Genomic DNA, 16,716 nt, shown 5'->3' with positions numbered 1-16,716 from the left:
TGAATGTTGCTTAGGAGTGGGTAGACAGCACAGCATTATCAGTAATTAACACTACTGCCTTGGGTTAGTAAGATATGACTGGTAATTTAGATAAATAAGGAAGATAGTTACTTAAGGATGTCAGAGTCGAGAGTCCACAATGGATTATGATGTAATTTAATGACAGAGCAATAACTTCTTTTGGGTATGGCTTAATTAAGGCCTCAACAACATATTTTGCAACACCAGATACAAATTACTATACTAAATTAAATTTGAAAAATTTTTTCAGAATATGACACTTAATATAAATATTCTGAAGTCTGAAATGTTAAAATAGTATTTTAGTTTTAAAATAATTTTAATGCCCCTTTTTCTACTAGAATTTATTGAATTAATATAGATAATTAGATGATTTATTAGCTATAAATGCAAAATTAAATTATATAAGCACTTGTGCCTATATAACTTGTACCTGTTTAGGTATAGGAATTTGTCACTTTTTTACCACAGTGTCTCCAACACTAGGAATTTAGTAAATATTTGGTGAATGAAAGAAGAATCCATATTTAACTCTATTAAAAAATTTTTAAAAATTGTAATACAAGTACATTATAAGTTTTATTTCTTGGCCTAATTTTATGAATCTCTCTCTTTTTTTTTTGGACAGTTAAAGGACTGCAATGTCATTGCCACAAAGTTAGTTCTAATATTGGATGACTTATTATGGGTTTTAACAGATTCTCAGTTGAAGGCTATGGTACAATATGCAAAATCTCTTAGTGAAGCAATAGAAAAATCAACAGAACAAAGGAAGAGTATGGCTCCTGAACCTACACAGGTATGCTATTAAGTTAACAGGAAAAAAACCCTTACTTTACATGTAAATGGTTTAAAAATGAGAATGGTTAATTTTATTTATGTGAAATAGATTGTAATACTGTGTGTCCAAGAATCTTATATATCTTACTATATAATTTGATACTTTATATCTATGTGAAAACATACATTAAATGTACTTCTATCTCTATAGTGCTTATTTTGTGTGGAGGTCTGTAGTAGGCACTAGAATTAATGATGACATAAAAATAGTTGGTATTATGAATACCTCTTTTAAGGAAGTTGAAAATATACAATTTTTAAATTGCTAAAGTAAGGACAAAAGGAAAACAACCTAGGTAATTATAGTCAAGGGAGGGAATGTGAGAATTAGTAGTGCAGAAAACTAAAACCCTGGGGAATTACTGAAGTTGAACACAAAACTGTTAGACTTCTCTGAGGGCCAGCAACAAAATGGGGGAAGCATAATGAGCTATTTATTGATCATGTTCTTAAAATTAGCAGTACTAGTTTTGTCTGAAGAGAAAAAGGTTGTCTAAAAATCTTTCTCAGTGCTAAATTAAATTCTGAGAATTTAACATGAAGATATTTGTAGAAGGGATAATGAAAATCCCAATGTATAATGTTGTTTGATAATTTTATAAAAAGTACAATTGAATTTTTATATTAAATGTCATTTGAACATAAATGAATCAGGAGGCTTTGCTAGAATTAAATGACAAAGTTTCATTTAGGGGTCTTAAGTGAATTGCAACTTGAGAAACATTTCCAGGCAATACCAGGAGTGTTCAGAAACAAAGAGAAAAGGTTAGAGTTTTACAGTAAAAAGCACAGACTTTGAGAAGAACCAGTCCTGCATCTTAGCTTCTGGGTTGGCCCAAGACAGTAATCTCCCAGATGCTAGGTTATCTGGATAATGGAACATTTTTTCCTAAGTTCTTCAGATTGTTTAGGATTTGTGTACATCCAGGTATTGGCCCACAATTGAAAAGTTGGAAAGTTTAAGTCATCAGGCTAAAGTAAAGTAAAATTGTTTTCTTAGTTTTGTTAGATTGACTATAGTGACTCCATTTTGTTTCTTTGCTCTTTTCCTCACAACTGTTAATAAAAACTTAAGGGATGTTGTCAAATCATACTTCTATAAAGCTAGAGTATTTCTTTGGAAACAGAGTAATATATTTCAGGTAGATAGCTTGTTGGTGATCTGGCCTGGTACATGAAAATGGCATACATTTAGGCTCTCCTAGGACTATCAAATTGGCATTATTTACTGCCTGCCTGCTTTGTCATAAGATACAGGGCTAAACACTGCAGATAGCAAAATGAATATTGTCTGACTCTGTCCAAAAGGATCCCAGAGTAAAATGGGGAATCAAGTGTAAAACAAATCATTGCAGTTCAACATAAATGCTAGAGTGCAGATTTAAAAAGAGGGCTGAAGGGACTATAGACGCACAGAGAAGTTTTCATCAACTTCTTGCAGAGATTGGAAAGGTTTCACAAAAGTGATAATGAAATTAAGTCTTAAAATGAGAAGTTTATTGATGAGGGAAAGTGTATCTCAGATGAGGAAATAGAATTTGCAAAAGTGTGGAGGTGTTGAAGGGCATGGTATTTTCTGATATGACTCTGGTGTTACTAGTGCATTGTTTTGGAGAGTGAGATACAGATGCCTCTGCGATATATAACAGCTTTCCAAGTTTTAAGGAAATTGAGTACTACATATTCCATTTTTGAGATGTACTCTTTCTTAAACTTGATCTGCCTGAGAATGTTTTTGTGTTAAGATGTTAAGACTGGTTCTCACATTCCATAATTGCATACTTTACAAATGAAAGACATTCTTATTTGACTTCATTCTTACTGTGATGGATTTGTCCAGGAAGAAAAAAGCCCAAAATGTTCAGGAAATAAGACAGGCAATTTGACATATTGTTATCCATGTTGGAAGTGAATGACCAATGACAGAGTAACAAGTCAGGTGATTTCTACTTCTTTGCTTTAAACACATTAGAAGGAGGATCTAATAAATGCCAGCTATTAGAGTATTAAAAATAATTTTTTATAATAGATCACTTTGTGAATCCTGGAATGTAACTTAAAGGAGTTCAGAGAATTATGTCACATTGCTAAAACAAAACTCACTTCATTCCAATCTACCTATTTATGAGATAAAAGTTTTCCAGAGATTTTGGCCATAAAAACAGTTGCATAGAGAATAATGATGAACCATGTATCATTCTAGCAGTAATATTTATTCAGTGAGATATCTTCATAATTCTCGGGGGTAACCTAATTTTAAAAGTTTGTTGAACAGAACACTGGACTGTAGCATAAAATAGCATTTTCCTGGATAGGTAGTCTGAATTGAAGCAGAAGTATGTGATGACTAAATGTGAAGGGCATTATATGTTGAAGAATTTGGACTTTTTCCTATAGGCATGTGGAAGTCCAAATAGGAAAGAAGAATCAAATATGTCATGGTGGTATTATAGAGAATGGGCTGAAGATTGCTAGTCTTAGAGGAGGGGTACATTTGAACCTCTGGTAATGGCTTGAAAGAAAAAATGAACCAAATTGGGGAGAGATGGAAACAGGTGATTAAGGGAGGTAAGGTGAAGAAAAAGTAATAATGAGTTCCACTTTGGAATTGAAAAAAACATAATTGAAGAGGTACAGGAGGTAATATTTCACAATTTTACCATCATAGACATAAACACTAGTCTGTGAAGGCTTGCAGTAAGGATTTACGTAGCTTAGGATGTCATTCACAGAGATGGTAGTTGAAACTAAAACCTAATAGTATTGATGTTACCGTAGCTCTTATTTATACAATGTGTAGATACGTTTACATAAAATAGAATATAGATTAGGAAACGAAAGATACAGATTAGGAAACTAGAAACAAGGATAAAATTCTATAAATCTTACCATCACAGCAAAACCAGTGTTAGCATTTTGAGGTAATTAGTCCTTACAGATTTTCATATCTAGGTCCTTACAGATTTTTTTGTCTAGGCATCTGCATTCTTTCCTAGTTTTAGTAAGGATGTAGTAAGTGTGTATATACAGTTTTCTTCATGTCATTAGTCTTTGTAATCATTCTTTTGTCACTCCATAATACTTCATAGTAGATTAACTTAAGCGTTCACATTTCCATTGTTTCTTTCTTGGGTGGTAGTTGTCACATCACTACTTTACGTATGATACAGAATGTCCTGATTATTTGAGGTACTGAGCGAGTGGATTAGAGAGTGAAATAGTTGCTCAGCTTTACAATTTGACAGCCATCTTTTATCATAAATATTTGCTTAGCCTCATGCTTTAAAAGAAAAAGAAGACTACATTGAAAAGCACGAGATGTTAAGATTATTCATAAGGCAAAAGAGTTTATTGTGGCCCACTTTTTTCCCCCCCTACAGACAGCATCCAGAAACCTGAATCTACCACAGTATTAAGAAAGGGGTTTGTAGAGAGATTAATGTTTATGTTTTTATTTGTATCAGTGTTTATCTTGCTGAAGAAGAGATAAAACATGATTAAAGAGAGTGTTTTCTTTCAAATAGTACCATCATAGATATCAATACAAGTCTGTTAAGGTTTTAAAAGTAGATGGGGAAGAGCTAAGAAAATGATTTTTTTTAAGTGAAAATCAGTTTATCAATTAGTAAAAAAGTTTTATTTGAGTCTCTAGTATTGGCAGCTTCACAACTACATTTCATCTTTCATTACTGTGGGCCCCAATTATTTTCATTGAGATTTTCATTTACTGAGTACACTTTGAAATTATTTTATAGTATGATCATACTTCTTAATAGATACGTGTAAGTTGTGTAAATACAGACTATATGTACTTTAATTTTCCATAACTATACTCTTATTAATGAATTATTATTAATTAGAAAGTTTTTAAATGAAAAATTTGGTCTTCATTTTGTTTATTATTACCAAAGTTTCATTTACAGTTTTAAGGCTAATATATCAATCAGATCATTAGATTATTTATGCAGAATTATTGTAAGCTATTAGAGCTTCACATATGTCTGTACACTTCATGAGTATTCTATGCTTTTTGTCTTTGGGGAGAAAAGAATTTGAACTTACAGTCTATTATAAGTCTCTTCTGGTTTCTAACTTCTTTATATTTCCAAGTTCAAAGGACACACCACACTTTATAGGAGACACAAGAACACTTACAGTACTAAATAATAATATCACAAATGCTTTTACAAAGAAGTGATTTATTTCTGTAGGATATATAATAGTGTATACAGCTGATGTATACAGGGCTCAAATTTGTAATCAAATAAGCTGCCTTTGGTAGTTAATAAACATATTTTCTAAGACAAGAAGGGGTATAAATGTGTAAATGTAACTATTCAGATATTTACCAAAACGTATTAGGTTCATATTAAAATTGTGTATAGTTCTCCAGTTTTTGGATTTTATTTTTATTCCTATATAAATCAGAAAATATTTTAAGGGAACTGAGTTATTGATCCAAACTGTATTAGCTTATTTTTCTTCACTTTATTCCTAAACATGTTTAAGTTTTCTTGTGTGAGGAATTTCAAGTATTTAATTTGCAGTGATAAGGCAGTTTTGAATTTTTTAGAGCTCTACAGTAGCCCCATCGACGCTACAAGTGAAGACACCGCAGACTTCAAATGCTCCTGATCTAAATGACGCAATTGTGAAACTGTTCAGTGACTTTGATGTTAAAGAAACCTCCCATCATTTAGTGATTTCTCATCTAGATTTACACATATGCGATGATATTCATGCTAAAGAAAAAGGTAACCTGCTTATTTTAAACTTTTGGTTTTTCCAGAATTTATTATAAAACTGGATTGTGTATTATGTAATATGTGGTATACACTATAAGATAACTGATCATAATTTTATCATTAATATGAGATACATGAAAGGTGTAATGTTAAGCATTATATATTGATATGAAATTTTGTTTTGCTTTGGTAGTTAGTACTTCAGCACAATTGTTAGCTATCAATGCTAACAGTAAAATTAGGTTTAAAAGAATCAAAGACTAAGTAGATGACATCCTTGGAGGATGATGAAGTATTAGACTTGCCTTTGAATTAATTTTTTTCATAATTTTGAAATTGTCCACAAATTGAATTGTTGTCCATACTCCATTTGTAATTTGCACATGTGTTTTCAGCATAGTGGTTTATTTACATTTTTCTGACCCCATCTGCATGGAAACCCAACTATATGGCTGTTTGACATTTCTTGTTTCTCCTCGAGGCCCACAAATCCTCCTAAAATTTGGTTAGAAAGTTGAATTTCAGTTAGGAGGTTTTCTTCTTTCCTTTTAGCTTTTGTTTCCCGTATTTTTCCATATTTTGTAGACAAAGGTAATGGGATAAGCAGGAAGCTGTTCTTGGTTACTTTGAAAATCTATAGTTCCCTAATCTAGATGCTGGGGCATTTCTGTTTCTCTGGCCCATAAATGCTGGAAGGGGCCAGCAGGTAGTCCTACTTCTAGGAGAGTGGTTCTCAAACTTTGCTGAGTGTGAGAATCAAGCTGAGTAATTTTTTTTTAATGGAGATGGTGGGCCTGTGTACCTCAGACCTGAATCAGAATCTATCTCTATGAAAATTGTTACTCTGGATTTTTAAAGCTGAGAGAGTGAATTTTGAGACTGATCCTGGATACTTAGCAGTAGAAACTATCCTGCCTTCATCAGTTAAGGCTACCAGATCACAGCGTGGAACGGGAAAGGTGAGGAAGATTTGGAATTCGGAGAATATGCTTAATGATGTTATTTGAAGGATAACCCCTCCACCAAAATATTTCCCTCATTGTACAGATCTGTAATTAGTTCTCTGGTGTTCTAAAATCCAGAAAGATCTGAAATGTTCTTTATGAAAAACTCATTTGCTGGGAAAATTCGACCTAAACAAACACATTGCTATTTGTCATCTTTGTTTTGCCCACTTAGTGTAAATCAGGGGTGTCAAAACTGCAGCCTGCGGGCCAACTGCGGTCCGCAATCCATTTTTAATTGACCCGCAGCAAATTCCAAAAAGATATTTAGTTTACTTAAATAAACCAAGTGAGGCAATACATACTTCACCTCGAGTGAGTGGCCTGGCTGTTTGTGTATTTTACTGCATATGGCCCTTGGTAAAAAACGTTGAAAAACGTTTGGACACCCCTGGTGTAAATGCTTGAGATTTTTTTTTTTAAGAGTTATTATGTTTTATTAATCAGTGCTGCCTCAGAACTGTTGTATGATATGCCTTGTGTACACATACTACTTTCATAAAACCTAAAGAAATTGTGGAACATTTTGGCTCCAGGGGTTTTAAATAAGTGATTGTAGATCTGTACTAGAAATTCTGCTAGTTGAGATACATTAGAGTTAACAAATGAACATAGAGAGTGTGTACATAGCTGTACCTTAATTTGTATTGCTTTGTCCATATTGTTCTAAAATTTGATTTTTGTATTGAAGTTACACTGACTTGTTATCTACTTCTGATCTTAATGTAGTTACGTGACCTTGGACAACTTACTTAACCTAATAAACGCAATTTCCTCTTCATAAGAGGCAGGATGATATAGTGTAGTGGTTAACATTTCCTGGGTTCAGGGGTGGCTGGTTAGCTCAGGGGTAGCTGGTTAGAGTGTGGTGCTGATAACACCAAGGTTGCTGGCTCGATCCCCGCATGGGCCACTGCGCCCTCCTTTAAAAAAAAGATTTCGTGGGTTCAAAACCAGCTGTACACTTATTAGCTGTATGACCTTGGCCTATTAACTTCTTTGTGTCTGTTTCTTTATCTAGGGGCAAAATAATAATAGTATCTATTTCATAGGGTTGTTATGAAAAGCAAAAGAATAAGTGTACCTAAAGGATTTAAAACAGTGCTTGGCATCTGGTTAGGGCTGTAAAGACAAAAGTTGTGCTATTCTTGTATCCTCATGTTTTAGCCTAGTACCTTGCAAATCCTGCTCCAAAATCCAAATATTTCTCACCTTTCCTGCTCTACCCTTTGATCTGGTAACCTTCTATGATGGAAGCAGGATAATTTCTACTGCTCAGTCTCCAAGATCAGTCTCACTACTTATTAGATTGAATTGTATTTCCTAAAATCTTTAATGTATTATCTGTGATAACAGAGAGACAGTTACTACTGCTTGGACTGCAGCTGTGGTAAGTTAAGTGTTTCTGATATTTGCTTAATACTTTTTTTTTTTCTCTTTCTCTAATCTTTTTTATTTTCCCAGAGTCGAACAGACGTATTACTGGAGGGGCTATGCAACTGTCGTTTACACAGCTAACTATAGATTATTATCCTTATCACAAAGCAGGTATGTATAACAATTTCTTTAAATACGTAAATCTTGCTTTATAATTATATGGCCAATTTGTTTCTTTTTTGTTTGTTTTTTTATTATTTTGTTTTAATTTTTTAAAGGGAAAAGAGATCAAGACATTTGTTATTCCCTCCCCACCACAGTATCTTCCCAAGAGAATAAAATTGCCATAAAAAATATTCATGGATTTTATATTGAGGTTTATGTAGATAATTAGAAAGTATAATTGTTAGAAATTGGCAATATGTATAATTTTTAGAAATTGACAATATTCTAAATAATTAGTTTAAAACTTAAAAAAATCATAATTCAGAGGACATATATTTGTGTTATTTTAATTGTAACAAAAGCAAGTTATTAATATGTTTGAATTTTTAAATGACATATTTAGTTTTTGGGTTTTTTTTTAAAAAAAAGGAGGGCGCAGCTCACAGTGGCCCATGCGGGATCGAACTGGCAACCTTGGTGTTATTAGCACCACGCTCTAACGAACTGAGCTAACTGGCCACCCCTATTTAGATTTTTTTTTTTCCCAAGTCAAGTTGTTGTCCTTTCAGTCTTAGTTGTGGAGGGTGCTGTTCAGCTTCAAGTTGTTGTCCTTTCAGTCTTAGTTGTAGGGGGCGCAGCTCAGCTCCAGGTCCAGTTGCTGTTGCTAGTTGCAGGGGGCGCAGCCCACCATCTGCTGCGGGACTGGAGGAATTGAACTGGCAACCTTGTGGTTGAGAGCCCACTGGCCCATGTGGGAATCAAACCGGCAGCCTTTGGAGTTATGAGCATGGAGCTCTAACCGCCTGAGCCACCCGGCCAGCCCCTAGATATTTTTTAAAAATTAAAAAGAATAAAACAAAAGGGTAACAGTGATTTTAGCTAAATTGTAGGAGTCTAGGAACTGTTTTAAAAAAATCTATTCTATACTTTCTAAATATCATCAATAAGTAAGATTTAATAGGCTCCTTGATAATCAAGTATTGGTAGGTTGTCCCCCAAATAATATAAACAAAAAGTAGTGTCTTTATGGCCAAATTAAGTAATTTGACCTTAAACCCACCTCTGCATTTTGGTGGTACATGGCTTTTTTTTTTTTTTAATTCACACAATTAACTATAATGAGTTTTCTAGGACTTTAAAAAGTGATAAGATTTTTCTGTTCATAAATTTTCATTTTCCAGTGTTTGTCACCTCTGTGTCAGTGCCTGACAGAATTTAACACTTAGACGGTCTGTTTTAATTTTCGCTTGCAGGGCTTTTTTTTACATTGTTCCTCCTGATTCATAAGTTACGTATACTTAAAATAATTTTACTATAGAAATCATTCATATTGGGAAGTGAAACTTTCAGTCATAAAGTAGATTTTATTTTCTTAACCCTTTTATGTACACAATACTTTCTTTAGTTGCTATAGAAGACCTAATAATCCTGATTTTTTTTTAAATTTTCTCTCCATAAAAACATAGATATGTTTTTATGCCTGATGTCCATCTTGAGGATTTTTATTGCTTTCTTCAGTTTTTTAATAATCCTCATCTTATCGTTTTTTTATAAATTTTTGTTAGTCACTTTACAACAAAATCTTTGATGAAAAGATTTTTTTCTTTGGTGGTATTTTCTGGGATTCTGCCTCATGGCAATATGCCAGGAAGTTGAGTGTTCATGAAGATTGACTAGCAGTGCTGCTTCTCTTTGAAACTTTGAGTGATATTCATCCAATGGTGGGTTCTAGATAGAAACCCTCCCAGGTTATTTGCTTTTTTGATATTCTTTTCCTCTATTCTAAATGTCCATATTTTCTATGAGTAAAATCTATAGTAAACGAAGGCTGAAATTTATTGGAAAATTAAAAACTCCCTTGAGAATATGAATAAATCTCATTAGAAGCATTGCTATAGTAGAATAAATGAAAATTGAGAACTTTTCAGTAAAATTTCTGTTATTCCTTTAACAGGAGATAGTTGTAATCATTGGATGTATTTTAGTGATGCAACCAAGACAAAAAATGGATGGGCCAATGAGTTGTTACATGAATTTGAGTGCAACGTTGAAATGCTTAAACAGGCTGTAAAGGATCATAATGTAGGTTCACCTCCTAAATCCCCAACACATGCCTCTCCCCAGCACACACAAACAGGTATTTTACCTATAACAACATTATGGCATTCCCCTAATATTAATTTGTGTGTGTGTGTGTGTGTGTGTGTGTGTGTGTGTGTGTGTTCATAATATGTTCTGTGTAAGTAAGTATTATGTTTAATTAATGTATAAAAATCCTGTACCTCATTCATACCAGAGTCTTATGGAACAAAGCCCTTTTTAAATTAACATGATGAATATAAGAGTAATATCCAGGTAGTATATTTCAGACACTTAAATGGCTAGTAAATCTCTCTTTTTAACAAGAATTCCAGCGAAAAGTTATTATATGATACAATATTAAATGTGATATAACTATGATTCCTATTTAAAGGATAAACATCACAAAAAAAGAATAATCACAATAACTTACATTTTTATATCAATTTATATATAAGGTATTTCTACATATATTAATCTCATTTGAGAAATTAGAGTTCATCTATATTTATAGTAGCTGTAACAATAATAAAAGAATGACTTAGGGAAAAATTTGCAATAAATTGAAAAGAGTTTTGTTTCCCACAGAGAAAGACTCAGCTCTGAAAGGGACTTCCAGGACACCATCAGTATTATCTCAACAATCCAAAGCTATGTTAATGTCTAGTTCTGTTGTGGTTAGACTTGCAGATTTCATTGTATACCAGGTATGTTTTACTTTTTAAATTACATCTTCTGGTAAATACTTTTTGTATCTCCCGCAAGCAACTCTTACAAACTAATGCCACCGTTTTATTTAAAAATGGCCAGTTTTATGAAATGGTTAAATTAGACAGGACAGAAAATATCAGCTCACTGATTTTTGTTTACGTTGTTAACCAGAATTAGGCAAACTGTGAGGTTAAGGTTACAGTCTTCAAGGTTGCCAAGTCTGCGCAAGACTTCTGACACCAATTCCAAGGCCAGGGGTTTCCCTAAACTACCCACAGATTCAAAATTCACTAGAAAAATTCACAGAACTTGCTGAAATCAGTTATATTCAGAGTCACATGTATTGTAGGGGAAAGAATACAAATTAGAGCCAGCCATAGGAAGAAAGCATAGAGTGGAGTCTGGGAGGACAGGAGAACTTTCTTGTCCACAGGACCCATTAGCCTCCTGACATGGATATGTAACAGTATGTATGAAATGCTGCCCACATAGTTGAGTTCAGTCTCCAGGTGACCCAAAGTGTCTATCCTCTAAACACTATTAAGGCTATCCAAGTATGGCCAGCCCCACTCTGAGATATCTTGTGAGCATGAACTATCAGTAGTGGTCTGGGGTCCACCATCAATGGGAAATTCCAAGAGTTTGGACTTACCTCCCAGGAGCAAGGACAAAGGCCAGCCCTCTCTTTGGAGGTCAGATTCCTTATTAAACAATTGTCTCAGTGGAAGAAACTAAAATACCTGTTTTGCTTTACTGAGCTGCCAAGTATTGGCTATACTGTGAATATAAATTTATAGCTAAGGACTCTGTCCCATTTATACTAACCATCTTACTCAGTCTGTAATCTCACAACATAGTCTAACCTCACAGTCCTTTGAGATAAACACAATATGTGACTTATTTAAAAAAAAAAAAAGGATTTCAGATGTATATTAGCATTTATGAATTGTTCTCATTCATTTTGATAAGCGTATGGCTTTGAGACTTAGTTTTCTATCTGAGCAGTTTTCATTTTACTTACTGGTTTTCAACTAGGGCCGATTTTGCTTCCCAGTGGACATTTGGCATTGTCTAAGGACTAGTTTGGTTATCACAGTTGGAAAGGGTTGGTGCTGACATCTAGTGGGTAGAGACCAGTGATGCTGCTAAACATTGTATTAATACAATGCGCTGGACAGCTCCCACAACAAAGAATTATCTGGCCACAAATGTCCGTAGTGCCAATTTTGAGAAACTCTAATTTAACAGTTATTTTCTTATTGTGCAATTGCTTCTTTCTTTACATTCTGTATATAATGCATCTTATTTGAAGCAGACTTTAAATCATGAGATTTAAATAATTTCATACGGAAGTGGGGGAAAGAAATTATCCATAATCTCGAATGCTTGAGGGTGAAATACAGTAAAGAAGTCCCATATACACAAACACACCGAAACAAAGCAAAAAATAAAAGTAATAGGAGGAAAATAAAACAGTATGTTTATTCCATTTTGAGTAACTTTTTAATTATTAAAGGAAAAACGGGAATAAGCTGCTGTCTATTAAAATAACTTGACACTTTGAGTTGGAAAGGATTTGTTTCCATATATGCAGAGAAATTCTTCTTAATTAGATAATGTAAGGAACTGACAAATTTATAAAGACTGTACAAACAATCAAAAGATATCATTAGCAATCTACACAAATGGAAACAAACCGTTGAAAAGCATTCCACTTTATATGAGAAATATACACGTTTGTTGAATGAGTGAGAAAAGTTAAAATAACCTCAAGATACATCCCTGGATCTACTAAACAAGCATAAATAAATGAAATTGATAAAACTCTATTGGTTGAACTTTGGTAAGTTAGTATGTACGTTTTTAATATAAATAATCTCTTTTGGTGGGAGAGTGAAAAAATATAACAAGAACCTTAAAATTAATAGTCTTTTATACAGTACATAGTGGAGAAGCATTTTAGTCTTGAGAACTTGGATCTGTGTCCAGACTCTACCATTTACTTATTTTATTATCTTATAGAAATATTCTATGTTATTTTAATGCTAAAAATAATAATTTTGCAGAGGATGTTGTACAGATTTAATTTTGTAATTGATAAGAATCCAAAGAGATTATAGTTTTCTGAATAGTTGATTGGTATTATTTAAAAATAATTTAATGTGAAGTTTAATATATAGTAAACTTTCATTGAAAATTAACCATTAATAAATGATTGGAAGTAGTTTTAAAAGTTTGAAATGATGTCTATGTTGCATACATTCTTTGGAAAGGGCTTTATTCAGTGTTACTTCAGTAAACTTATTTATGTTTTCAGGTCTCTACAGCAGAACAATATCGTTCTTCCCCCAAAAGTATGATTTCTTGCAATAAAAAATCCCTGTATCTTCCACAAGAAATGTCAGCTGTCTATATAGAATTCACCGAATATTACTATCCAGATGGCAAGGATTTTCCAAGTAAGAGTTTCCTATTTTGTAATTATTTGTCCATTACTTGGAAAATTGTTTTTTTTTTCCTTGCTAACATTTTCAATTTTATAAATGTGAAAACAGAAACAAAGGTCTATTGTTCTTTACTTTTGTTACTTCTGTGTAGTATACTGTAACTCTAGTATAGCATTTTTACATGTTATTATTTGTTCATGTGTTTTCTCTCACTAGTTTGTAGCATACTTGATGTCAGGAATTGTGTAGGATTCATGTGTCATTTTATCCTTGAGTTTTGACTCATTTTTGTACTCAGTAACTGTTTGTTTAATGAAAGTTAGATTATTTGTAGAATAAGGTCATTTTTTTCCTTTAGTGAAACTCTATTTATATTTCTGCTGTATAAAAATCTATATTTCATTGAAAAATTAATAATGAAGTTATCCTTTTAGGTACAGAGAATTTTTTGGGCTAGTTTTTCATGCCCATATGTGTACCTTGGACAACTTCTGGCACTTGTCTTTAGTTAGAAACATTGAATTACATGAATTTTTATTTGCAAGCTACTTTATCTACCTAAAGTTAAAATGATTATAATTTGTGTTCTTTGAATATTAAAATTATTTGTTATTGTCTCAGTTCATCAAGGAGTCCTTTAAAGTAAAATTTGCCTTTGTTTATGTGGTACCTTTTTCATTACTGTAGTTGAAAATCATAGTTAAGGAAAATGTTTAAATGAAATAGGATATGTTACTGGAAGAAAAACATTTTATGTCCTCTCTTTAAAAGTGGAACTCCAAGATAGTTTGACCTACTTTACCCATTTGTTTAATATTGACTTTGTATAGGTTCTTAGTTTCAGAAGGGAATTTCTGATACTCATGCCTTTGTTTATAAATAAAAAGAAGGTAACGTGGAAATTACTTTGGAGAATTAGATATCGAACTATTTTATCTCTTTAATTTTTGTTTGTGCCAAACTTGTGGGATCTAGTCTTCAACATTTTTATGCTTTTCAACAGTCTTTGGTATATTTCTCATTTGTTTGTTTTCTTCTACTTTCCTGACTAAAACAATGAGAAAATTAAGATAGGTTAAGACATGTGATCAGTACCTTATAAACAGTAAAATGACACAGCTAAAACTCAAGCATGGGTCTTCTAAATTGAAATTCATTGTTTTCAACCCCCACTGTTTCCCTAGCCATTTCTCTATAATTAGTTAATCCTATTTTTTTCAGCCTTCTCCCACATACCTCTCCCCAACAAATTATTTTCCTTAAATAATGCATCATTGAGCTAGAAATTTTTCTCTTTTAGTGAGGACTGGTTTCCAGGATTTCTGACTTTTAATCAAGGTTTATTTCTATCAGTTTTGTTAATGTGTGCCAAAGGAATAATAATCCCATTCTATAATCTATACTTATTTTCCTGATAAAAATATAAAATTCCTTCCCAGCAATTTAAGGCTTTACCACCTAGATACCTAGGAGAGGAATCGCTAGATTATGTTTAACAGTTTTTAATTTAAATTTTTATTATGGAAAAATTTACAATATATGCAAAAGTAAAGAGGATAGTATATTGGATCACCAAGTATAAGGATCCATTTTCAGTCCTCATGTTTCATCTCTCTGTTAAATAAGTGATCCAACTTTAAAACCATATAACTTTTAAAATAATTGTAAATGTAATATGTTCATTATATTGAAAAGAAAATGCCAAAAATAGAAAATGGTCCATGAGCCTACAATTTAGAGACAATGCTAAAACATAAGTGTATTAGTTTGCTAGGGCCGCCATAATAAAGAACCATAGATGGGGTGGTTTAAACAAAAGAAATTTATTTCTTCACAGTTCTGGAGGCTAGACGTTCTAAATCAAAGTGTCAATATGGTTGTTTCCTCAGAGGCCTCTCCTTGGCTTATAGATAGCATCTGCTCACGTGGTCTTTCCTCGGTGTGTGTCTGTTTCCTGATCTCCTCTTCTTGTGACACCTGTCATATTGGACTAGGACCTGTTCATATGAACTCATTTTTACCATAATTGCCTCTTCGAAAGTTCTGTCTCCATAAACAGTCACATTCTGAGATACTGGAGGTTAGAACTTCAGCATATTCGTTTCGAGGGGACACAGTTCAGACCCTAGCAACAAATATAGTGTTAGTCCTGTTTTTAATGTATGTGTTTTTTTAACGTATTTGATTTACAACCTGTTCTTTTCCTTTAATGATATGAGAACATTCCAGGTTTCTACAAATTCATTTTAAATGTCTTTAATAGCTACATAAATAATCTATTTCATAAGTAGATCCCTGTTAGAAACTGCATATAGATCTTTCTACTGCTTAGTGTACCAGGTTTCTTCCTTTCTCCCAGAGCTGCAGTCATGGTTCTTTCCTTCTGTGCTCTAGTCTTGCGGACTACATTTGCTCGCTAGTCTTCTCTGTGGCTGTCGTCATCACTTAATCTATACCTGAGATCCCTCTCCTTCCTTCCCTTCCTGAGTGTGACGTGATCTCCTCAGCACTTCATTCCTGGCTATTCCCAAAGACAAGCACCTTTACATCCCAATTGAATGTCTCTGTTGGAGCTTGAATTACAATTTTTCTACTTTCATGTCTGTCTTGTGTAATAGTCTATAAATTTTTTAAGGAAATGGACCATGGCCTATTTTTTTTCGTGCCCTGTTTGTTTTCTTTCTTATTCTTTTTGCTTAATACTACACAAAATACAGTTGGCATTCAATGAATCTTTTGCTGATAGAATGAATGAATGAATGAATGAATGAATGAACGAATGAATGAAAGCAAAAGAAATCCTATTCAGAACATTGTACAATGCTGTCTCAACTGGTATCCCACACCTTGAGCTTATTTTCCTTAATATAGTTTAAAGGTTCTAGATATGCATACTGTTCCCTTTCATAGAAGTAAATAGGTCTGAATTTTTGGAATAAAATACCTTCATTAGACGCTCTGAAAATGGTATTAGCTTTTATGATACAAATATGTATATGTGGATTTCACAAAGTGATGTGTACTGTAATTATACATATTAGTTTAACATATATTAGCACTAAAACATTTATCCAACCCCTAAGCATTGTGATATTTTGGAGGAGCTATGTAAAGGAGTGTATTCATTTGATTATTTAAGAGGTATTTGAGTTTTTACTTTGCACCAAGCACTATTCTAGGTATAGGAGTAAGTGGAGAATAAAACTATACATGATCCTTCTTCTCAAGGAAGATCTGCCTAGTTTACCACTTCCATAAGAAATTAGTCATTAGATGTGATTCTCTCATTTTAAAGGATTCAGATTAAGATTTGGGTAGTAAAAGTCC

General features: G+C 33.0%; 1 protein-coding gene across 4 annotated transcripts in view; it reads left to right on the top strand.

Annotated features, from left to right (window-relative positions):
- The window catches only part of BLTP3B (bridge-like lipid transfer protein family member 3B), a 76,370-nt gene that overhangs the window by 32,534 nt on the left and 27,120 nt on the right, over nt 1-16,716 (top strand). For all 4 annotated transcript variants that reach the window (XM_019732111.2, XM_019732112.2, XM_019732113.2 and 1 more), the window contains 6 exons: nt 650-820; nt 5,435-5,615; nt 8,075-8,158; nt 10,107-10,289; nt 10,820-10,938; nt 13,260-13,401. In XM_019732111.2, the coding sequence (XP_019587670.2) occupies nt 650-820; nt 5,435-5,615; nt 8,075-8,158; nt 10,107-10,289; nt 10,820-10,938; nt 13,260-13,401 (880 nt within the window). The remainder of the gene's footprint in view (nt 1-649; nt 821-5,434; nt 5,616-8,074; nt 8,159-10,106; nt 10,290-10,819; nt 10,939-13,259; nt 13,402-16,716) is intronic.

The sequence above is a fragment of the Rhinolophus sinicus genome, linkage group LG02 (assembly GCF_036562045.2).
Source record: "Rhinolophus sinicus isolate RSC01 linkage group LG02, ASM3656204v1, whole genome shotgun sequence".
Lineage (NCBI taxonomy): Eukaryota > Metazoa > Chordata > Mammalia > Chiroptera > Rhinolophidae > Rhinolophus > Rhinolophus sinicus.
This window is presented reverse-complemented; position numbering and strand designations above follow the sequence as displayed.